This window comes from Salvelinus sp. IW2-2015, unplaced genomic scaffold, assembly GCF_002910315.2.
Source record: "Salvelinus sp. IW2-2015 unplaced genomic scaffold, ASM291031v2 Un_scaffold1453, whole genome shotgun sequence".
Lineage (NCBI taxonomy): Eukaryota > Metazoa > Chordata > Actinopteri > Salmoniformes > Salmonidae > Salvelinus > Salvelinus sp. IW2-2015.
In genome coordinates, this window is record NW_019942917.1 from 167,119 (window position 1) to 192,623 (window position 25,505).

General features: G+C 43.4%; 1 protein-coding gene across 1 annotated transcript in view; it reads right to left on the bottom strand.

The window, feature by feature from the left end:
* The window catches only part of LOC112070895 (rho family-interacting cell polarization regulator 2-like), a gene marked incomplete at its 5' end in the record, with an annotated part of 58,926 nt that extends 35,767 nt beyond the window's left edge, over window positions 1-23,159 (bottom strand). The window contains 6 exon segments of the mRNA XM_024138347.2: window positions 7,915-7,968; window positions 8,273-8,296; window positions 11,781-11,791; window positions 11,794-11,858; window positions 14,830-14,986; window positions 23,047-23,159. Coding sequence (XP_023994115.1) covers window positions 7,915-7,968; window positions 8,273-8,296; window positions 11,781-11,791; window positions 11,794-11,858; window positions 14,830-14,986; window positions 23,047-23,159 — 424 coding nt within the window.
* Window positions 23,160-25,505: the final 2,346 nt, after the last annotated feature.

Sequence of the window (25,505 nt, forward strand, 5' to 3'; positions counted from 1 at the left end):
GAGGAGGGGGAAAGGAGGAGAGGGAGAAATGGGCATGACTCGTCACGGGGATAGTATCGCCTCTACCCGTAAAGAGCTGTGGCCTGTGTGGAGGGGATAAAGGATCGGAGCGAAGACATTAAGAATCTGGAAAGATTCTTCATTCGAAGGAGACCATGGATGGAAGTACGAGCAGTTAGAGGCGACTGTGAGGAGAAGGGTAAAAGAGAGTAGTCGACAAACGCGTTAAGGACACGGAATATATGAGGAAGCTCGAAGTAGCAATCCGAATGGGTCGTCAGTTACAGAAAGAGAAAGAGAACAAATAAGTTCGATAGCATTACCAGCCCCGTCGGAGGAAACGAGGAGAGAACTACGTGGCGATCTAGGCATGCAACGGATGACGGTTCAGCACTATCTGAGAGAAAGAAGGTGAGGTGGCGTTTAATGCAGACTACGCCTGTCCCGACCGCTCTGCATTGCGTGACCCTGAGAGAAGGATTCCGTCTTCGCGGGATGGTATGCACCGGATGTGAGCACGGAAGAAGAAGAATTAGGCAACGAGGAAGACTAGGCAACTCCCATCCGTTAATTAGGATCGACACGAAGAAACTGGGCGAAGGAGAAAAAGGGAAAAAAGGGCTATCATCCAGTCCTGACTAGGTGACGTTACATTACTGTCGAGGCTCGTGTGCCACCTGAGATGAGAAAGTGGGATAGAGGCTTTTGAGGAAAAGGTACTGACTATCGGCATATGCAACAAATCGAATGGAGCATATTACCCCCAAACAGACGCGAGGCGATGTCCAGTGAGATTGACGGATAGAAAAAGATAAATCATACCAGAATGAGGTCCGGCTATGCTGTCGGATGGAGGGGAAAGACAAGAGGAGTATAAGAGAGAAAACATATAGATCAAAGTCACCTCAGGCACTAGCTCAACCGAATCACTAAGCGAAAGCGATTACGGGCTGATGCTGAAAAGGAATAATGTTCAGTTTATTACAGAGATCGAACTCCGTAATAATGAAATATGAGGAAGATGAGAAGCTAAGGGCGGCGGAGAGCAAGGGTATCAGTCCGCAGACCACCTGAAGTTTCATACATTCTATGGTTAGGCTACTCCAGAGTCGGACACGAAGGCAGACGTGGTATCCAATAGTTCAAAGGTAAGGAAAGATCAGATCCGATAGATCATGCTGAGGAGACGATAAAGCGTATATAAGAGAAATGAATGCATCTTCTCCCGCTGAAAGTACCATTTAAATCCAGTAGAGGCGGATAAGAGGAAACGAAAAGAATATAATGGGCTATGACCTTTCTAGTACCCTAGACTCGTTTGAGGTATCTTTCATCTACACGAACGGAAGACGGAGGAGGAGAAAAACAACCTGAAAGTCTGACGTGAACTAAAAAAGAAGTCTCATACCCAGAGACGGAGTAAGAAAGAGGAAGATAAATAAAGATCACTATTCTTAAGATAAAAAAAAAGAAAAAAATAAAAACAAGAACAGCAACAGATAAATGCCAGTAAACGAACACCAACATGAACCAACAAATGCTACCATCAAAGAATAAAAAAAATAAAAAACCTTAGTAAGGGCGAGTTCATAACAGAGAGAGGAGAAGTACGAGGACAAGGTAGTCTAGTTCATACAGAGAGAGAGGAGAAAGGGCTGAGTCATACAGAGAGAGGAGAAAGGGCTGATTCAGCGAGAGAGAGGAGAAAGGGCTGAGTCAGAGAGAGAGGAGAAAAGGCTGATTCGGAGAGAGGAGAAAGGGCTGAGTCAGAAGAGAAAGATCTGATTCAGAGCAATGAGGATTTGAAGATGACTCTGACATTTTGTATCACATGGGGATGTGAAACGTACTCCTCAGCCTTAAGTGTCCCACTTGCGTCGCCTAATTAGCTAGCTTTTGAGGTGGTGCGATCGGCTAAGAGGATGGTTTGTTTGTGAGGCAGAGGTCCTGAGTCCGCGCCACGTATGGGCTGAATCAGGAGAAAGTGGTACTCGCTAAGCAAGCAGCACGACATCCTTCACAATTGCTTGTTCTGATATTTCCTTTTTAAAAAAGTAATAAAAATGTATATTACTGGACTGTTGGAGCTAAAAACACCTGCAATAACATCTGCAAATCTGTGTACGCGTCCAATAAACTTTGATTTGATCTACTTTCTCCTGAATCATGAGATTAATTCCATCAAAGAGTATAATTAATTCTAACAATGAAGTCTCCATGTCAATTAACTCTCTATAACAATGTCACATAAAGTTATTTGAGCTATATAAACGATTGCAGAGGGGGAGAGTGCAGTAACCAGACCCTCTGTGCCAACTTTACCCTATAGGATTCAGGTCACCAAGTGGTATCTGAGGAATGGGGACTTGGTGGAGTGGGCAGAGACAGACAGACAGCCGCTGGTGTCAGTCAGTCTAAGGTGGGATGCCTGCTGGTGTCAGTCAGTCTAAGATGGGATGCCTGCATTGCAGTTGCAGGGGAGAAACCATGACACTGCATTATTGTACTACCATTAGACTCTGCTACCACTAGACTCTGCTACCACTAGACTCTGCTACCACACCATCTTTCTGGGCCTGAGGATGTAGCTCTAAGTGTTGAAAAAAGGACACAGGGATGGTTGTGCGTCATTCACAGCTTCTCATCTCTGATAGGCGATGGTTTAGTACCTCCTGGCTGCAGGCACCCCGAGGGGTGGCCATACTGTCTCCAACTGGGTAGGTCTTAGTCCAAGAGCAACACACACACACACACACACACACCACACACACACACACACACACACACACACACACACGCACACGCACACACGCACACACGCACAGCGACACCCACACAGTGTCACACACACAGTGACACACACACAGTGACACACACTTAACAATAACTATGTAACCATGTATAGTCCTCTTTTCAGGCTGTAACCATGTATAGTCCTCTTTTCAGGCTGTAACCATGTATAGTCCTCTTTTCAGGCTGTAACCATGTATTTTCTTCAGAAGGACAAGATAGAGGTGACTGCTCTCCCCCCTCCTCCCGTTGCAATCACCACTTCCTGTTTGGCCCTGCGCTACTTCCTGTCAACATCCGCCGAGGGTGGTGTGTGTGTGTGTGTGTGTGTGTGTGTGTGTGTGTGTGTGTGTGTGTGTGTGTGTGTGTGTGTGTGTGTGGTCCGCCACCCAGAGCTAGGCATCAGCTGGCTGCCTACTTTAGAAAACTCATGCTCCCAGCATGCATTGTCCTTTGTCTAATTAATAATACAATGCTGTCAACTTTCAAAAAATACCACACAGTCGTCTTACAACGTTGGTCTAAACGGTATATGAGAAATGTTTGTGTTGTTCTTATTCAGAAAACCCCCCAGCGTTCTCATAACTCCAAATTGAGTTCATTCATCACTAGCAATGACAATGTGCAATTCTTGTGTAGAAAGCACTTCTTATTAAATTCATACAATTCTCATACAGTTTACCGTTCACAGAGGGCCAAATGATTAATGAATGGAGGAGAACATTGCTAGGTGTAACAATGCTAAGTGTGAAGGGACAACAAAACGGCAGGAAATGGTAGCGCTCAACACTAATGAATCACGCAGGCAGCACACCTCTGTTGAAAGGCCTCAGAAACATTACATCCTCTGAAGTAATGAAAATAGAGATACCTTCTGCTTTTTCAAAAGTTGGAAGTACACAGAGTTCAAAAACCTGTTGCTGAGTGCGTAGATAGAGGAGTGTGTGTAAAAAGATTCAACGTCAAACTATAATTGGCTCTTCGGAAACCTTAAAGCCAACGTCTCTATGTTTCCATGGTTACCTTTGGCACAGGAGCTGTTTTTGGTTTGTGTGTTGTGCTGTGGTTGACTGGTGTTCGTCTGCAGGTTGGACACAGAGCAGGGCTACTGGAGAGGAACCATAGAGAATCAGACGGTACATGATAGGGGTGCCACCCAATCTGGCAACAACAGGGACACGGCATGGGAGAATTCTACCCAATCTGGCAACAATAGGGACACTGCAGGGSAGAATTCTACCCAATCTGGCAACCGCAAAAGGGAGTACAGCCAGGGGGACTGAGAGGTGCAGGCCGATTAATATTAAAAGGACGTGTGTGTGTGTGTTTGTGTGTGTGCGTGTGTGCGTGCGTGCTCAAGGCCTTTGCTCTCAGCAAATACATTTGAGACCTCAGAGGTCAAAATGTCAAACGAGTATTTGGCATTAAGGCGGTGTCCACAACACTGACAATCTATCCACAACACTGACAATCTATCTACAACACTGACAATCTATCTACGACACTGACAATCTATCAACGACACTGCACATCTATCTACGACACTGACAATCTACCTGCAACTGCATTATCTACACAACACTGACAATCTACTACAACACTGCAACATCTAACAACACTGACAACTACCTACAAACCTGACAATCTATCTACACAACACTGACAATCTACCTACGACACTGACAATCTACCTGCGACACTGACAATCTACCTGCGACACTGACAATCTACCTGCGACACTGACAATCTACCTGCGACACTGACAATCTATCTACAACACACTGACAATCTATCTACACAACACTGACAATCTTATCTACACAACACTGACATCTATCTACACAACACTGACAATCTATCTAACAACACTGACAATCTATCTACACAACACTGAATCTATCTAACACTGACATCTATCTACACAACACTGACAATCTACCTACAAACAGACAATCTACCTACAACACTGACAATCTACTCACAACACTGACAATCTATCTACAACACTGACTCTACCTGAAACACTGACAATCTATCTACAACACTGACAATCTATTACCTACAACACTGACAATCTATCTACCTACAACACTGACAATCTATCTACCTACAACACTGACAATCTATCTACACTGAGAATCTATCTACACTGACAATCTACCTACAACACTGACAATCTACCTACAACACTGACAATCTATCTACACTGACAATCTATCTGCAACACTGACAATCTATCTGCAACACTGACAATCTATCCACAACACTGACAATCTATCTACAAACACTGACAATCTGTTCTACAACACTGACAATCTGTCTACACCACTGACAAATCTATCTACAACATGACAATCTGTCTACAACACTGACTCTATCCACAACACTGACACTCTACCTACAACACTGACACTCTACCTACAAACACTGACACTCTACTACAACACTGACAATCTACCTACACTGACAATCTATTTACACTGACAATCTACACTGACAATCTATCTACACTGCCAATCTATCTACACTGACAATCTACTACAACACTGACAACTCTACCTACAACACTGACAATCTATCTGCAACCCTGACAATCTATCTGCACCACTGACAATCTATCCGCAACACTGAAATCTATCCGCAACACTACAATCTATCCACAACACTGACAATCTATCCACAACACTGACAATCTGTCTACAACACTGCATCTAATCACAACACAACTGTACAACACTGACAATCTGTCTACAACACTGACAATCTGTCTACAACACTGACAATCTGTCTACAACCTGACAATCTACCTACACACTGACAATCTACCTACAACACTGACAATCTATCTACAACACTGACAATCTATCTACAACACTGACAATCTATGCTGAACACTGACAATCTATCCGCAACACTGACAATCTATCCGCAACACTGACAATCTATCCGCAACACTGACAATATCACAATGCAATCTATCCAAACACTGACATCTGTCTACAACACTGACAATCTATCCACAACACTGACAATCTGTCCTACAACACTGACAATCTGTTCTACAACACTGACAATCTGTCTAAACACTGACAATCTGTCTACAACACTGACAATCTACCTACAACACTGACAATCTACCTACAACACTGACAATCTATCTACAACACTGACAATCTATCTACAACACTGACAATCTATCTACACACTGACAATCTGTCTACAAACACTGACAATCTGTCTACAACACTGACAATCATCTACACAACACTGACATCTATCTACACAACACTGACAATCTATCTACACAACACTGACAATCTATCTACACAACACTGACAACTCTACCTACACAACACTGACAATCTACCTACACAACACTGACAATCTACCTACAAACATGACAATCTACCTACAACCCTGACAATCTACCTACACAACACTGACAATATATCTACACAACACTGACAATCTACCTACACAACACTGACAATCTACCTACAACACTGACAATCTACCTACAACACTGACAATCTATCTACAACACTGCCAATCTATCCACAACACTGACAATCTATCCACAACACTGACAATCTATCCACAACACTGACACATCTATCCACAACACTGACAATCTATCCAAAACACTGACAATCTATCAAAACACTGACAATCTATCCACAACACTGACAATCTGTCCAACACTGACAATCTGTCTACAAACACTGACAATCTTCTACACACTGACATCTATCCACAAACTGACACTATCTAACAAACACTGACAATCACCTACTACACTGACAATCTATCCACAACACTGACAATCTATCCAAACACTGACAATCTATCCACAACACTGACAATCTATCCACAACACTGACAATCTATCCACCAACTACTCTACCAACACGACAATCTATCCACAACACTGACAATCTGTCTACAACACTGACAATCTATCCGCAACACTGACAATCTATCTGCAACACTGACAATCTACCTAAACAACACTGACAATCTACCTACACAACACTGACAATCTACCTACACACACTGACAATCTACCTACAACACTGACAATCTATCTACAACACTGACAATCTATCCACACACTGACAATCTATCCACAACACTGACAATCTATCCACAACACTGACAATCTATCAACAACACTGAAATCTATCCACAACACTGACAATCCTATCCACACTGACAATCTGTCTACAACACTGACAATCTGTCTACAACACTGACAATCTGTCTACAACACTGACAATCTATCCCAAACACTGACAATCTATCTACAACACTGACAATCTACTACTACACTGACAATCTATCCACAACACTGACAATCTATCCACAACTGACATTCTATCCACAACACTGACAATCTATCCACAACACTGACAATCTATCCACAACACTGACAATCTATCCACAACACTGACAATCTGTCTACAACACTGACAATCTATCCGCAACACTGACAATCTATCTGCAACACTGACAATCTATCTGCAACCACTGACAATCTCTGCAAACTGACAATCTATCTACAACACTGACAATCTGTCTACAACACTGACAATCTGTCTACAATACTGACAATGCTGTCTACAACTCAACTGAACAATCTGTCTTCTACAACACTGACAATCTGTCTACAACACTGACAATCTATCTACACAACACTGACAATCTATCTACACAACACTGACAATCTATCTGCAACACTGACAATCTATCCACAACACTGGCAATCTGTCTACAACACTGACAATCTGTCTACAACACTGGTTGATGGTTGGAGACTATGGTTCAGCTTTGATGGAAGGGTCCATAGCAACACTCATTAGCTGCTGTTGCTAGTGCGTGGGGACGCTGGCTGAGCTGTCACGGAGTGTGTTGGCATGTCAGGGTGGCACAGAGGGCACAAAGAGAGGAGGAGGAGGAGTGGACGAGAGAGGGCAACGTTTTAACCCTTTCTGAAGCACCTCATGCTCTCTTAGGGCTCTCAGATGGAAGGGTTTAAACTCAGTATGCTGCCTCACAGATTGGGCTACAGCAGAATCTATCCAAGGCAGTGCAGGAACACAGTCCGCTCTGCTAGTATGGAAATACCTTGCTCATATGAAACTCCAACCGCCTCATGTACCTCTCGATGGTTTTGATTTGCTGCAGACAGAAATAGAACAAGCTAGAGTTAAAATGTGTTGGTGACAAGAGAAGATACTGTCAGTAAATCATGCATCTATGCCTCTAAACCATGACTCCAGTTAAAACAGAGGGTAACATGATCAAAGAGGTTACACTTTCACCTGAGAGAAGACTATGGTACGTTAATCTAATCCCTCCTCTGACTTTACCTGGCAGGGATGTTCATTAAACGTAAACACACACAAATGCACACACTTCAAAGATCCATCCCATCCCCACTCTGACAGAAAGGTTAGGCAGGCCCTACCCTCCACTCACTCACCTTGTCAAGGTCATACCAGACTCCCTGGGGGACAAACACACACACACACACACACACACACACACACACACACACACACACACACACACACACACCACAACACACACACACACACACACACACAACACCACACAACACACACACACACACACAGTTGTTAGTTACTGCACAGCATATGGAGGCACAGCTCACGTCTACACCATTAAACGCAAAATCATATTGCGGTTGTCTGACATCAAAAGGAATATGATTTATTTTAAAACAGCCTCCTCTCATGGAGAAGCTGTCTTCAGTTAGAAGAAATGTGTTTGTTCTCTGACTAGCGTAGTAGCTACCAGCTTCAGAACCCAGGTGAGAGGCATCTTATGTTAAATGTCACGATGATGAATCAACAACATTATCATTAAACACCATTATCTTAACACCATTATTGTTGATAATATTATCATTAACACCATTATCATTAACACCAATTATCGTTAATAACATTTATCATCAGACTAATTAGAATGAGGAGGCATGAGAGATCCCAACACTACAGTGTTAATTTCAACCCAGTCCTCGGACTACCGTCCCATATCGGATCCCAACACTAGCAGTGTTAATCAACCCAGTCCTCCGGGACTACCGTTTCCCATATCGGATCCCAACACTAGCAGTGTTAATCAAACCAGTCCTCGGGACTACCTTTTCCCATATCGGATCCCAACACTAGCAGTGTTAATCAACCCAGTCCTCGCGGAACTCGCGTCCCATATCGGATCCCAACACTAGCAGTGTTAATCAACCCAGTCCTCCGGGACTACCGTTTCCCATATCGGATCCCAACACTAGCAGGTTAATCAACCCAGTCCTCCGGGACTACGTTTCCCATATCGGATCCCAACACTAGCAGTGTTAATCAACCCAGTCCTCCGGACTTACCGTTTCCCATATCGGATTCCCAACACTAGCAGTGTTAATTCAACCCAGTCCTCCGGACTACCGTTTCCCATATCGGATCCCAACACTAGCGAGTGTTAATCAACCCAGTCCTCCGGGACTACCGTTTCCCATATCGGATCCCAACACTAGCAGTGTTAATCAACCCAGTCCTCCGGGACTACCGTTTCCATATCGGATCCCAACACTAGCAGTGTTAATCAACCCAGTCTCCGGGACTACCGTTTCCCACTATACGGATCCCAACACTATAGCAGTGTTAATCAACGCCAGTCCTCCGGGACTACCGTTTCCCATATCGGATCCCAACACTAGCAGTGTTAATCAACCCAGTCCTCCGGGACTACCGTTTCCCATATCGGATCCCAACACTAGCAGTGTTAATCACACCCGTTCCGGGACTACCGTTTTCCATATCGGGCTCCCAACACTAGCAGTGTTAATTCAACCCAGTCCTCCGGGACTACCGTTTCCCATATGCGGATTTCCCAACACTAGCAGTGTAATCAACCAGTCCTCTGGGACTACCGTAGTGGCTAGCAAGGCTTATGAATAGTAGACTAGTCAAGGGCTTGATGCTAGTAGTAGTCAACTATAATAGTAGCAGTAAGGGCTTGATGAATAGTAAGCTAGTCAAGGGTTGATGCATATGAGGCTGTCAAGGGCTTGATGAATAGAGACTAGTCAAGGGCCTTTGAGTGACAAGTAAAGGCGTATGACTAAGTAAGGGCTTTGATGATAGTAGACTAGTCAAGGGCTTGATGAATAGTAGGACTAGTCAGGGCTTGCGAATAGTAGACTAGTCAAGGGCTTGATGAATAGTAGGGCTAGTCAAGGCTTGATGAATAGTAGGCTAGTCAAGGGCTTGATGAATAGTAGGCTAGTCAAGGGCTTGTATGAATAGTAGGCTAGTCAAGGGCTGAATGAATAGTAGGCTAGTCAAGGGCATTGCATGAATAGTAGACTAGTCAAAGGGCTTGATGAATAGTAGACTAGTCAAGGGCTTGTTGATAGTAGCTAGTCAAGGGCTTGATGGAATAGAGGCTAGAATCAAGGGCTTGATAATGAATAGTAGGCTAGTCAAGGGGCTTAATGAATAGTAGGCTAGTCAAGGGCGTGATGTAATAGTAGACTAGTCAAGGGCTTAATGATATAGGAACATACATCAAGGCGCATTGACTGAATAGATAGACTAGTCAAAGGGCTTGAGTGAATAGTAGACTAGTCAAGGGCTTGGTGAAATAGTAGACTAGTTCAAGGGCTGTGATGTGAATAGTAGCTTAGTCAAGGGCTTGGTGAATAGTAGACTAGTCAAGGGCTTTGATGAATAGTAGACTAGTCAAGGGCTTGGGGTTGAATAAGTAGGGACTAGTCAAGGGCCTTGATGAATAGTAGACTAGTCAAGGGCTTGATGAATAAGTAGACTAGTCAAGGGCTTGTAGAATAGTAGACTAGTCAAGGGCCTTGGTGAATAGTAGACTAGTCAAGGGCTTGATATAAATAATAGCTAGTCAAGGCTTGATGAATAATAGACGTCAAGGGCTTGATGAATAGTAGACTAGTCAGGGCTTGATTGAATAGTAGAGCTAAGTTCAAGGGCTTGATGAATGTTAGACTAGTCAAGGGCTTGATGAATAGTAGAGCTAGGTCAAGGCTTGGATGAATAGAATAGGCTAGTCCAACGGCTTGATGAATAGTAGACTAGTCAAGGGCTGATGATAGTAGACTAGTCAAGGGCTTGATGAATAGTAGACTAGGTCAAGGGACTTGATGAATAGTAGACTAGTCAAGGCGGTGAATAGTAGACTAGTCAAGGCTTGATGAATAGTAGACTAGTCTAAGGCTTGTGAATAGTAGACTAGCAAGGGCTTGATGAATAGTAGACTAGTCAAGGGCTTGATGAATAGTAGACTATCAAGGGCTTGGTGAAACTAACTTACGAGAATGACAGTCAAGCTTGATGATAGTAGACACAAGGCTTGATAGAATAGTAAGACTAGCTAATCAGAGTGCGAGTTGGATAGATCCGACATGTGAAACGACAGGTAGGTCCCTGAAGGACTGGGCTTGAGAACCGACTACTCTACATAGAAGTGTATAAGGGCGGTTCCCCAACTGGCGGCCCGCGGGTCATTTTATTGTGGTCCCAAGTTCTGAGCCCCCCCCCCCCCCCAAAACAAAAGTTGTTTTATTTGTATTTCGTTTTTCATTGTTGGACATGAAAGATTGTTAAAACCCCAGCAAATCAGCTCAAGTTATTTACATTTTTGGAAATCTGTCCCAAAAGTATTCCACGCATAACAGAGAGATGTGATATAAGCAAGGTCTATTATGTTTTAGTCAAATATTATATCTGTCTGGGCTTTATGCGTCAATTTGCAGTCTACAAATGACTTGTAATTACGTTCATGCCCCCTGATCATCTTCTCAAGAAAAAAAAAAACAGCCCCATGGCTGAATCTAGATGATGATCCTGGTATAGGTGTAGGTCTAGGATGTATTTTAGGATTGGACATATACTACAGTTAGTGTTGTTGATGACATCCTGTCTCACATCCTGTCTCACCAGTCTGGAGTCCTCTTCATATCCTTCATCAGAGAGGTGAGTTTGTCCAGCCCTGTCTGGTGCACCTCCAGATACTCACTGAGGGAGAGAAGGGAGAAGAGGGATGGAGGGGGGGGGGGGGTAGAGGGGAGGAGAGAGGTGGGAGGAGGAGATAGGGAGGGGGAAGGGGAGAGAAGTGACAGAGGAAAGAAAATGGAGAAAGGGAGAGGGGGAACGAGAAAGGGAGAGGGGAAGAGAGGAGAGAGACAAAAGAAAGGGAGGAGGGTGGGGGAGGAGGAATGGAAGAGGAGGGAGGAGAAGAGGAGGAGGAAGGAAGGAAGGAAGGAGGAAGAAGAGGAAGGGAGAGGAGGAGGAGAGAGAGAGGAGGGAGGAGAAGAGAGGAGAGGAGGAATGGACAAGGGCAGGGCGTGATAGAATTATGTATTTATATTTAACCCTAACACAAACAACCCACGAACTAACTATAAACGAAAACACACACAGCATAACCCACAATACAAATCACATCACCACTACAAATCCTAAAACAAAAAAAACATAATTACATAACAAAAGAAACAAATCAACAAAAAATTAAAATGAACCTCAACGGTACCCGATTTAACTCCGATCCCCCCCGTATCTAACCTTCTTTAATAATTATTCTATTGTATAATGAAAATTACAACAAACTGATGAACACTTATTTTAACTTAATATAAACATCATATAAAACACAAAATAATGAAACTGTTCAATTTGTTCTTAAATTATGCAAAACAAACAGTGTGGGAAGAAAGTAAAGTGATATGTGTATGTAAGAAAGAACGTTCATTCCTGTCAAACATGAGAACATATGAAAGCTGTGTTCCTTAACCATACTTCAATACATTCCCAGACTTACTCCTCCCCTATAACCAATCTTTGTTATTCCCTCATTTAACCTCCTTCCTAACTATTGAATCTTCATCTGAAAAAAGCAACTTAAACTGTCAAGGATAGTAGACCATCATAGCTACCGCCCCCTCCTCTCTTCGCTCCTTCCCGGCCGAACCAGCCAACCAAACAAACGACAGACACGCCACACACTCGAAGCGCAGCCCTCACATGCAGACGTCAAGGACGGAAACTACTAGACAGGCTCAACAGAGCGGAGTGACGTTTTTGAAACCTATCTATCCCTACGAGCGGCTAACTCAGCACCATTTCTCTCGCTTACACCAGGCCTTCATCTCATATACTTACCCTGAATCCAATAAACAGCGCACATGCCTTCACCACAACAAAGAGCAGGCTGCAAAAACCACAAAAGTCTAAAATAATTTTACGCCCCTCCCACCACCGTCAGGCAAAAAACTACTACATAATCTCAGTCAAATATCACCACACAACACCAAAAAAACCTATAAACCACCAACATGCCCAAAACCATGTGACAAAACATATAATGACAAAAGATAACTAACTAACACAACTACTCCTCACCACCAACACACCCTGAAACGAGAAAACACTAAACAGAACCATAATCAACAAAACCCCTGCGTACCAACCGCAAACCACACACCCTACACCTAACAACAAAAAAAACAAACACCGCATAAGCCCCCAAGAAAAAATAAGAAACTCAACAGAACCAAAAAGTATTTAAAGAAAAACCAACAAAATCCACAAAAAACAAAAACAACGCCCCAAAAAAAAAAAAAACAAAAAAAAATACAAAATAAAAAAAAACATAACTAACTCAAATAATAAAAACACTACCAAAACACATCCACGAAAAAACAAGACCTCAAAAAACATTAAATAAATACAATAAATAAAAAATTAACAAAAAAAAAAAAAAAAAAAAAAAAAAAAAAAAAAAAAACACATCCAAAATAATTACTATACACTGTCAATACAAGACATCGTGCACCAATGTTATCATATGGGCCATCTGTGTGTGTGTGTGTGTGTGTGTGTGTGTGTGTGTGTGTATGTGTGTGTGTGTGTGCCCAAGGGATGGAAACTATGTGAAAGGCGAGGCAGCATGTTTGAGTGATGAGAGGGGGAGGGAAAGAGAATGTGTGTATTAGCAACAGCTTCTAACTGCTGAACAGTTCATCAAATGGCTACCCGGACTACTTTCTTTACGCTGCTGCTACTCTCTGTTTATCTATGCATAGTCACTACCCCTACCTACATGTACATATTATCTCAAGTACCTTAACTCACCTGTACCCCCTGTATATAGCCTCGTTATTGTTATTTTATTGTGTTATTTTTAGTAAATATTTTCATAAAACTGCATTTTTGGTGCAGGGCTTGTAAGTAAGCATTTCACAGTAAGGTCTACACCTGTSACAAATAAAATMATTTGATTTGAAAAGAGGGAGAGGAGAAATAGGGGTGTCAGTGGTATGTGTGTGTGTGTGTGTTAGGGCTGGGAATTGCCAGGAAACTCACGATACGATGTCATCACTATACTTAGGTGACKATTTTTTTATAACCTTATTTTAACTAGACAAGTRAGTGAAGAACAAATTCATATTTGCAATGACGGCCTACCTCAGCCAAACCCTCCCCTGACCCASACGACGCTGMGACAATTGTGCGCTGCCCAATGGGACTCCCGATCACGGCCGGTTGTSATACAGCCCTGGATRGAATCCGGGTCTGTAGTGACGCCTCTAGCACTGCGATGCAGTGCCTTAGACCGCTGTGCCACTCAGTCCCCCAGATACAATATGCATTGCAATTCTCACTATTCTCCCGATTCTATATGTATTGTGACTCGATTCTGGGATTTTATTGCGTTTCGATGTTCCAAACATATTGCTCACCATACTATATGTCTGCTGCAGAGGGACAAGAGAGAGCCATGGAAATAAAAGTGCTGAAAACAAATTGTCTCCCTATTTAAGAAGATGGAGAACAAGCTATGAAGGAAAAATACTGGAGTTTTGGTGCAGGTACAGCCAACTAATGAAAAATAATATTGTGATATTGTTAAAATGATATGATATATCGGCAAAAATAATATCCCGATATGTAAATGTATTTATTTTTTCTGTGTGTGTGTGCTTACTCCAAGCCTTGTTTTAGGGCCCCATACACCTCCTCCACCCTCTCGGGCTTGGGCTCCCGGGAGCCGCTGCTGGCCTTGTGCCCTGACAGATGGGGCTTCTTGGACGTGGGCTTCTTCTGCACCGCAGAGTTCCCCATGAACGAGTTACACCTGGACACACGCACAGAAACAAAGATTGGACGGTTTTCTTTGGGTCCTCAACAAAATAAATAGTCACAAAGGAGTTATTTTTGAAGTCAATACAGCCATTTTGACTACTCACTCCGTATGAGTCATGCAGTTGTCTTTTCATAACAGGATACAGAAAAATCACACACACACACGTCGCCTAGCGACAGCCCAATCGCCTAGCGACAGCCCTCACGGCAACCTGGCACCAGTATAGTAGGCGGAGGGATAGGAACTTTTTTATTTWTTWTTTWTTTATTTCACCTTTATTTAACCAGGTAGGCCAGTTGAGAATAAGTTCTCATTTACAACTGCGACCTGGCCAAGATAAAGCAAAGCAGTGCGACAAAAACAACAACACAGAGTAACACATAAACAAATGTACAGTCAATAACACAATAGAAAAATCTATGTACAATGTGTGCAAATGTAGAAGAGTAGGGAGGTAAGGCAATAAATAGGCCATGGAGGCGAAATAATTACAATTTAGCATTAACACTGGAGTGATAATGTGTAAGTAGAGATACTGGGGTGCAAAAGAGCAAGAGGATAAGTAACAATATGGGGATGAGGTAGTTGGGTGTGCTATTTACAGACTGGCTGTGTACAGGTACAGTGATCGGTAAGCTGCTCTGACAGCTGAGGCTTAAAGTTAGAGAGGGAGATATAAGACTCCAGCTTCAGTGATTTTTGCAATTCGTTCCAGTCATTGGCAGCAGAGAACTGTAAGGAAAGGCGGCCAAAGGAAGTGTTTGGCTTTGGGGATGACCAGTGAAATATACCTGCTGGAGCGCGTTCTACGGGTGGGTGTTGCTATGGTGACCAGTGAGCTGAGATAAGGCGGGGCTTTAGCTAGCATAGACTTATAGATGCACTGTACTGGGGTCAGGGGTTAGTCTTCTTCAGAAGTCTACTAACTGCTCTAGTGGCAATGTGTGACATTCACATACTCTCTATACTGTTATCTACCCTACAGTGATGGAACTGCTTTGAATGAATGAGGTCCTCGTGATTGACTCTTAAATCTCTAAGATTATGAACAAATCATGAGACAGGTTCATATTTTTACATACTAGGTTTCCAATGCAAGTGCATCTCTACCTCTGTGTTTCGCTACTAATTGTATATAATGAAGTAACTTTAACAACTAGTGTGTGATGGTGTGTAGTGTAGATTACAGGAACACAGCAGTGGTATCTTTATAATGAGAAATACAGTGACTTCAGGAAGGATTCCCACCCCTTGACTTTTTACACATTTTGTTGTGTTACAGCCTGAATTTAAAATGGATTAAATATAAACATTTTGTCACTGGCCTACACACAATACCCCATAATGTCAAAGTGGAATTTTGTTTGTAGATTTATAAATGTTTTATGAATATTWTTWTTTTTTTTTTAAATGTCTTGAGTCAATAAGTATTCAACTACTTTGTTATGCCAAGCGTAAATAAGTTCAGGAGCAAAAATGTGCTTAAACAAATTGCATAATACGTTGGATGGACTTTTCCCGTGTTTAATAATAGTGGTTGACATGATTTTTGAATGACTACTCCATCTCTGTACCCAACACATACAATTATCTGCAAGGTCCCTCAATCGAGTAGTGAATTTCAAGCATAGATTCAACCACAAAGTCCAGGGAGGTTTTCCAATGCCTCGCAAAGAAGGGCACCTACTGGTAAAAAAAAAGCAGATATCGAATATCCCTTTGAGCATGGTGAAGTTATTAATTACACTTTGGATGGTGTGTCAATACACCCAGTCACTACAAAGATACAGGCATCCTTCCTAACTCAGTTGCCGGAGAGGAAGAAAACTGCTCAGGGATTTCGCCATGAAGCCAATGGTGATTTTATAACAGTTACAGTGTTTAAAGGTTGCGATGTGAGAAAACTGAGGATGGATCAACCACATTGTAGTTACTCCACAATACTAACCTAAATGACAGGGTGAAAAGAAGGAAGAATTAAAGTATTCTAAAATATGCAACCTGTTTGAAACAAGGCACTAAAGTAATACTGCAAAAACATTTGCAAAGAAAATCACTTTTTGTCCMGAATACAAAGTGTTATGTTTGGGGCAAATCCAACTCAACATATCACCGAGTACCACTCTTCATATTTTCAAGCATGGCGGTGGCTGAATCATGTTATTGGAATGCTTGTCATTGGCTAGGGAGTTTTTTAGTATAAAAATAAATGGAATAGAGCCTCTTGAGTGGCACAGCAGTCTAAGGCACTGGATCGCAGTGCTAGAGGAGTCACTACAGACCAGGGTTCGATCCCAGGCTGTGTTACAGCCAGCRGTGACCGGGAGACCTATGAAGCGGCGCACAATTGGCTCAGCATCATCRGGGTTAGGGGAGGGTTTGGCCGGCCGGGATTTCCTTGTCCCATTGCGCTCTAGCGACTCCTTGTGGCGGGCCAGGCGCATGCACAATGACACGGTCGCCAGCTGTATGGTGTTTCCGCCAACATATTGGTGTGGCTGGCWTCCAAGTTAAGTGAGCAGTGTGTCAAGAAGTAGTGCGGCTTGGCGGGGTCGTGTTTCGGAGGACGCACGGCTCTCGACCTTCACCCCTCCCGAGTCCATACGGGAGTTGCAGCGATGGGACAAGACTGAAACTACTAATTGGATATCATGAAATTGTTGAGAAAAAGAGGTAAGTACAATAAAATGTAACTGAATACAGCTATAATCACAGGCAAAATCCTAGAGGAAAACCTGGTTCAGTCTGCTTTCCAACAGACACTGGGGAACAAATTCACCTATCAGCAGGACAATAACCTAAAACACAAGGCCAAAGCTACACTGGAGTTGCTTACCAAGGCGACATTGAATTTTCCTGAGTGACGATGTTACAGTTTCGACTTAAATTGGCTTGAAAATCTGTGGCAAGATTTGAAAATGGCTGTCTAGCAATGATCAACAACCACCTTGACAGAGCTTGAAGATCAGCGTGGCAGATGTGGCAGATGTGTTGCTACCTGCCCTCACCACCTGGTGGCGGTCCGTCAGGAAGTCCAGGATCCAGTTGCAGAGGGAGGTGTTTAGTCCCAGGGCACTTAGCTTAGTGATGAGCTTTGAGGGCACTATGGTGTTGAACTCTGAGCTGTAGTCAATGAACAGCATTCTCACATAGGTGTTCCTTTTGTCTAGGTGGGAAAGGGCAGTGTGGAGTCATCTGTGGATCTGCTGGGGCGGTATGCAAATTGGAGTGGGTCTAAGGTTTCTGGGATAATGGTGTTGATGTGAGCCATTACCAGCCTTTCAAAGAACTTCATGGCTACGGACGTGAGGGTCTGTAGTCATTTAGGCAGGTTGCGTTGTGTTCTTGGGCACAGGGACTATGGTGGTCTGCTTGAAACATGTTGGTATTACAGACTCAATCAGGGACATGTTGAAAATGTCAGTGAAGACACCTGCCAGTTGGTCAGCGCATGCCTGGAGCACACGTCCTGGTAATCCGTCTGGCCCCGCAGCCTTGTGTATGTTGACCTGTTTAAAGGTCTTACTCACGTCGGCTACGGAGAGCGTAATCACACAGTCGTCCAGAACAGCTGACGCTCTCATTCATGCCTCAGTGTTGATTGCCTCGAAGCGAGCATAGAAGTGATTTAGCTCGTCTGGTAGGCTCGTGTCACTCGTGTCACAGCGGCTGTGCTTCCCTTTGTAGTCTGTAATAGTTTGCAAGCCCTGCCACATAAGACGAGCGTCGGAGCCAGTGTAGTATGATTCGATCTTAGCCCTGTATTGACGCTTTGCCTGTTTGGTTGTTCCTTCGCAGGGCATAGCAGGATTTCTTGTAAGCTTCCGGGTTAGAGTCCCGCACCTTGAAAGCGGCAGCTATACCCTTTAGCTCAGTGCGAATGTTGCCTGTAATCCATGGCTTCTGGTTGGGATATGTACGTACAGTCACTGTGGGGACGACGTCCTCGATGCACTTTTTGATAAAGCCAGTGACTGATGTGGTGTACTCCTCAATGCCATCGGAAGAATCCCGGAACATGTTCCAGTCTGTGATAGCAAAACAGTCCTGTAGTTTAGCATCTGCTTCATCTGACCACTTTATATAGACCGAGTCACTGGTGCATCCTGCTTTAATTTTAGCTTGTAAGCAGGAATCAGGAGGATAGAGTTGTGGTTGGATTTACCAAATGGAGCATGCCAATTGCACGCTCCCTAAAAACTTTAGACATCTGTGGCATTGCCTTGTGTGACAAAACTGCACATTTTAGAGTCACTTTCATTGARCCCAGCACAAAGTGCACCTGTGTAATGATCATGCTGTTTAACCAGCTTCTTGACATGTCACACCTGTCAGACAGATGGATTATCTTGGTAAAGTAGAAAATGCTCACTAACAGGGATGTAAACCAATGTGTGCATAACATTTTTACGAAATAAGCATTTTGTGCGTATGGAACATTTCTGGGATCTTTAATTTCAGCTCATGAAACCAACACTTTACATGTTACCTTTATATTTTTGTTCAGTATAGAAGCCAGGAGTGGAAAGCACTTAGAGATTTACCCAAAAAGACTCACAGCTGTAATCGCCACCAAAAGGTGCTTCTACAAAGTATTAGATACATTAGATAATTCCGTTTTTCATTTTCAATAAATGTGCAAATATTTCTAAAAACATATTTTCACTTTGTCATTATGGGGCATTGTGTGTAGTTGAGTGAGTTAAAACATCTATATAATCCATGTTGAATTCAGGCTGTAACAACAGAATGTGGAATAAGTTAAGCGGTATGAATACTTTCTGAAGGCTCTGTAGCTGCTTCCTTATAAACAGCAGGATTATGGGGACACAGTGACAGCAGATTCCTCTACAAGTCAGAYAGTACCACATGCCTGCCTGGAACCCAATACCGTAAGACGCTCTGGAAAAGCTAAATGACTAACACGTAATGTAGAGCTTCCATAAATCTAGGTCAACGTGCAAAATGAGAGCCCCGTGCTGCCTTGGGGTCACGCTAGTGTAGCTAGCTACGCTACGTTCAGTAGGACACCGTGCATACACACACTTTGATGTTCATGCCCCATTCCCTTGAGCTCCCTCATTATCTATGTGAGACACTCGTCTGACAGTCGCTAAACACTAAACACAACATTCATGTAAAGTAATTACTACATCCACAGTCAGAAAGGGAAGTATTTTAAAATATCTTCTCTATCACCATATCTCTCTCTCTATCACCATATCTCTCTCCTCTCTCTCTCTCTCTTCACCATATCTCTCTCTCTCTCTCACCATATCTCTCTCTCTCTCTCTCTCACCATATCTCTCTCTCTCTCTCTCTCTCTCACCTATCTCTCCTCACATCTCTCTCTCTCTCTCTCACCATATCTCTCTCTCTCTCACCATACCATTCTCTCTCTCTTCACCATATCTCTCTCTCTCTCACCATATCTCTCTCTCTTCACCATATCTCTCTCTCTCACCATATCCCTCTCTCTACTCAATCCACTCTCTCATCACATATCTCTCTCTCACCATATCTCTCTCTCTCTCTATCACCATATCTCTCTCTCTCTCTATCACCATATCTCTCTCTCTCTCTATCACCAATATCCTCTCTCTCTCTCTACATATACTCTCTCTCCTCACCATACCTCTCTCTCTCTCACCATACTCTCTTGTCTCTCTCTCCACATCCCTTTCTCAATTCATTCATTCAATCAGGCTTATTGGCATGGGAAACATGTTGTTACATTGCAAAGCAAGTGAGTAGATACTTGATAAAAGTGAAACAAAAAATACAATTAACAGCAAACTTACACATACAGAAGTTTCAAAACAATAAAGACATTACAAATGTATATATATATATACAGTTGGTTGTAAACAATGTACAATGGTTAAGGACACACAAGTTAAAAATAAGCATAAATATGGGTAATATTTACAATGGTGTTGTGTCTTTCACTGGTTGCCCTTTTCTTGTGCGCAACAGGTCACAAATCTTGCTGCTGTGATGGCACACTGTGGAATTTCTCCCAGTAGATTATGGGGAGTCTTTATCAACATATTTGTTCGATTCTTTTGTATATTTCACTTTACACTTCTTATAATCTCTTTCTGTGTGTGGAACTTCTGTGTAATCTCTGAGTGTGAAAATGTACTCGCGTTTATATCCGGTCATCTGACATGTGGGCAGTTGGGTAGGAAGATGAAAGCCAGATTTCGCACCTGGTTTTGGTATTTGGTTGGTGTCGGATCAGTTGTGCACAGATGTCTCTGCATCTTGGCTCGTCGTCTGGAAGAGCCATGGTTGCCTACGGCGGCCCTTTTTCTCAAATGTTAGCAGTGGGCTATGTGGGCTCATCTTTGGGTACGGCGGGTCTGTACATTGAGGTCAATTCGAGGGCTTTTCCTTAAGTTTTTGTGGTTTCATGTCTTAGGTGGTTTCTACGGTCTATTTCTGCTACGGCTTCCGGTGTACTCCTCTGTTTTAGCGGTCTAAAGTTAAGCATGTTTCTTACGTTGGTGCTTCTGTTGGTTTTTGTGTAAATTCTTTTCTCTAGATGTGTCCATTCAAGTATAATCTTTCATCGTTTTTTGCTTTTTCGTCTATTTGGCATTTGGTTGCGTCTAATTTGGCTGTCGTGTCCTGCGGGCTCTGTGGGTTGGGTGTGTTTGCTTGTGGTGTGTGTGATAACCATGTGAGCCGCGCAGGACTAAGCGGATTGTCGTGGGCTTAGTGGGATTCTCGCGGCGAGGTTCATGTTCTCTCTGATAGGGGTGATGGGGTCTTTTTGGCGGATGGGGGAAGTGGTTGTGGAATCGCTTCCATTGTGATTACGGTGGTTGGAGGATAGTTATTAATTCTGGGGCTCTTTTTGTCTGGATTTCTGATAATGGTATAGTGGGATAGGCGAGCCTAATTTCTGCTCTTTGGGCTTTGCGCTTGGCGGAGAGTGGGTGCGTGTTGCATGACGTGGGTTGCGTTGTATTCACGGAGGATATCGTTACTTGCAGAATTGCTGCTGCTGAGAAGTTCTATCTCTACGGTGGGTTGTCGCGCCAGTTCTTTGGAAAGTCTTTGGGTGTGTGTTTTGAGCTCGGTGTACGGCCCAGATCTCTTTCACAATCGGATCAAAGGGCATGGCTCTGGATGCACTGATTCTACAGTATTTTTCGTGTAGTCTAGTCACTCTGGTCGTATTGCTTGACGATTTTTAGTGTCCTTCGTATGGCATAGTCAAGCGCCTTTCTTCGGTCGGGCTTGTCTCTCCAGATCGTTCACAGCTTTAGTTGGAATGTTTATGTGTGCTTGATGGGCTGTTTGATGACGCCCGAGGTTAAGTGTAGATATGTGATCGTTTTTGGGTTGTGCTCTATGGGGCAGGAGGTCGGTTGTCGTAGATGGATTATTCTGGTTGGGGTGCCTCGGTCGGCATCTGGAGGCCTTTGTTCTGGTAGACAATTTTGGGTGTGCTGCCAGGTGGATTGGTGTTGGTCTGTTATTCTGGCATGGTTTGAACATGTAGGTTGATTGGTTTCGGCGGTTCTCGTTGGGGGGTGCTCGCGAGGCTCTGGGCCAGAAGCGGGTGCAGACATTGTCTAAGTGCTTGGCTGTATTGCCCTCCTTGGTTTGGGTCTCGCTCCGTGTCATCTTATCACCATGCGGCGATGGGGTTTCTCTCTCTATCACCAATCTCTCTCTATCACCATATCTTCTCTCTCTCTCTCTATGAATCACAACAATGTTGGATACTGAAGCAGAGGTATGTGATATCCTCCTATTGTCCAGACTGACACATTCAGGACAAACAGAAACGTGGAAAATGTCTCCGTTGACATCAACACATGATTTAAACCTACTTTCCATGCTATACACACACATGTATCAGATAAGGATTCAGCCTTCTGTGTCTAAGAATTGTTTTTGTTACTCTTAGGCAATGATCTAAGGTCAGCTTTGCAATTTCTCCACTAAGAGCTAAGGTTAGAATTTGGGTAGACACACTGATCCTAAATCTGTGCCTAGAAAGCCTTCAGGCCAATTTCCATCTGCTATTCCTTACCGCGAGCGTCCTCTCCTGCAGCGTGCTGAAGCCGGCGAAGGACTGGCTCCGGATGATCCCATTGGGTCCCCCGGGGGAGTGCGTTCCGGCCGCCATGATCTCTGGAGCGCGGATGACACTCCTAGAAAGCGAGAAGAGAGAGAGAGAGAGAGCGAAAGAGCAAGAGAGAGCGAAAGAGCAAGAGAGAGAGAGAGAGAGAGAGAGAGAGAGAGCGAGATTGGGCTACAGTAACATGAGCTTCAGGAAACTAACAGAGATAGATATAATTGAGCCGTAGAGTGGAACTGGGAAGACAGCGAGACAGACAGCCGAGACAGACAGCGAGACAGAACAAGACAGACAGCGAGACATACAGCCAGACAGACAGCGAGACACGAACCAGACAAGCGAGACAGCGAGACAGACAGACATCGAGACAGACAGACATCGAGACAGACAGACATCGAGACAGACAGACATCGAGACAGACAGACATCGAGACAGACAGACAGACAGATGAGGTCTACAGAACAAGTAGTACGAGGATCAGTATGTATTTAGACTCTTCAGTGACAGGATAACAGAGGGAGACCACTATGGACCACACAGAGGACACTGTAATAAGACTGGTATGTCAGAGAGAGGAGACAGACATGTCAATTCTGAATCTGAATGTTGCTAGTCTGCATCTCAGCCTGAAGTCATCATCTATTTGCAGTAGATGGAAACCATTCTACCCTTTATGTAAKGTGTTGAGAAAACAGAAGCCCCTTCTGAACTCTGTCCTTGATCAATGAGAAGCATTTTTCAAGTCTTCATCTATTGTCCTCCTGACTCCTCGAAGAGTGGCTACACATTCTCCTTTCTCTGGTCCTCTATTCATGCACCTTGGTTGGAGAGTGAGGTAGCAATACCGTTGTTTACTTTGCTCTGTCATTGTCCTTGTTAACACATTCTAGAGACAGGCTAGTAGGAGAATCTAGACAAGTACTGTTATATGCCCTCCATTTCTATATTTAGTCAACCTGCGCTGTCAGTTAGACTTCAAACTGTCAAGAAGACTATTTGTTAGAGACATTTAATGACTCACTAGAAACCTGGCTCAACATAGAAACACAGGAGAGAGGAGTGGTAGCATATAGCACACTGATAATGATGTTAAACAGCAACCCCCAGAGGCAGATCCACAACGGACTAAGCACAGTGTGCTGTACAGTATCTTAGAGTCTGTCCTGTCCTGTCCTGTCCACACACACACACACACACGCGCGCACCCACGCACACACACACACACACGCACGCACACACAGGTTGATTACAGGTGTGGGAAACGAACGCAGGACGATGCGAAAGTTAAACAGACCTTACAGTAAGAGTATCAGCTCTCTCTGTCCCTGCCTCACCCAGAAACACAACTGGATTAGAGAGTGACACTTTACAGTAAGAGTATCAGCTCTCTNTTAGAGAGTGACACTTTACAGTAAGAGTATCAGCTCTCTCTGTCCCTGCCTCACCCAGAAACACAACTGGATTAGAGAGTGACACTTTACAGTAACAGCAGAGTAATTCCACAGTAATGGAATTACGCTGAGACTCCGATGTTTCACTTTAAAATGTATGCCAAACAAAAAACATTGATTTCAAAGTTTAACAAACTATAACACTTGAACAATGTACACAATATCAAACAAAAAACATTTACTTGAAAAAACTAACATTTGGTAACAGAATTAAGGTCAAATCTCCATCAGTTTTATTATATTACCAAACTTTGTATCTGCACAGTTCTTCCTGTAAATGTGTTTTTGTCAAATGTTCAGCAGAAATTGTTAAAAATAGTCCGTGTGCATAGAGTGCTGTGATTTGTTAAACTTTGAAATCAATGGTTTTTGTTTGGTATTCATTTTAAAGTGTCAAATCTGAGTCTCAGCGTAATTCTGTTACCATGGAATTGCCCAGTATCAGCCCTCTCTGTCCCTGCCTCACCCAAACAGAGCTGGAGTACAGTGGAAACATTCTCCTACACAGTATAGGCTAACAGCTAAACTCATAATATGTTGACAGTAAAAGGCTGTAACCCTAACCACCTCTGTGTTTGGAAGAGGGTAGGCTTTCCCTGGGTGAGTAGCAGCAATCCAGGCTGTATCACAGCGGGTCGTGATCGGGAGTCCCATAGGGCGGCGCACAATTGGCCCAGCGTCGTCTGGTGTAGTTCGTCATTGTAAATAAGAATTTGTTCTTAACTGACTTGCCTAGTTAAATAATAGGTTAAATAAATATAAAATAATAATAAAAAAATCCACTACTCTCTCCAGTCAATAGAAGCTTATAGGGGAGTATTCAATCTGCAGTCCCCAGCAACATGACACCATGCCTGGGCCCAGCACGGAGAGACTTGACAGTGAGAAGGAGAGACGTGACAGTGAGACGGAGAGACGTGACAGTGAGACGGAGAGACGGAGAGACGTGACAGTGAGACGGAGAGACG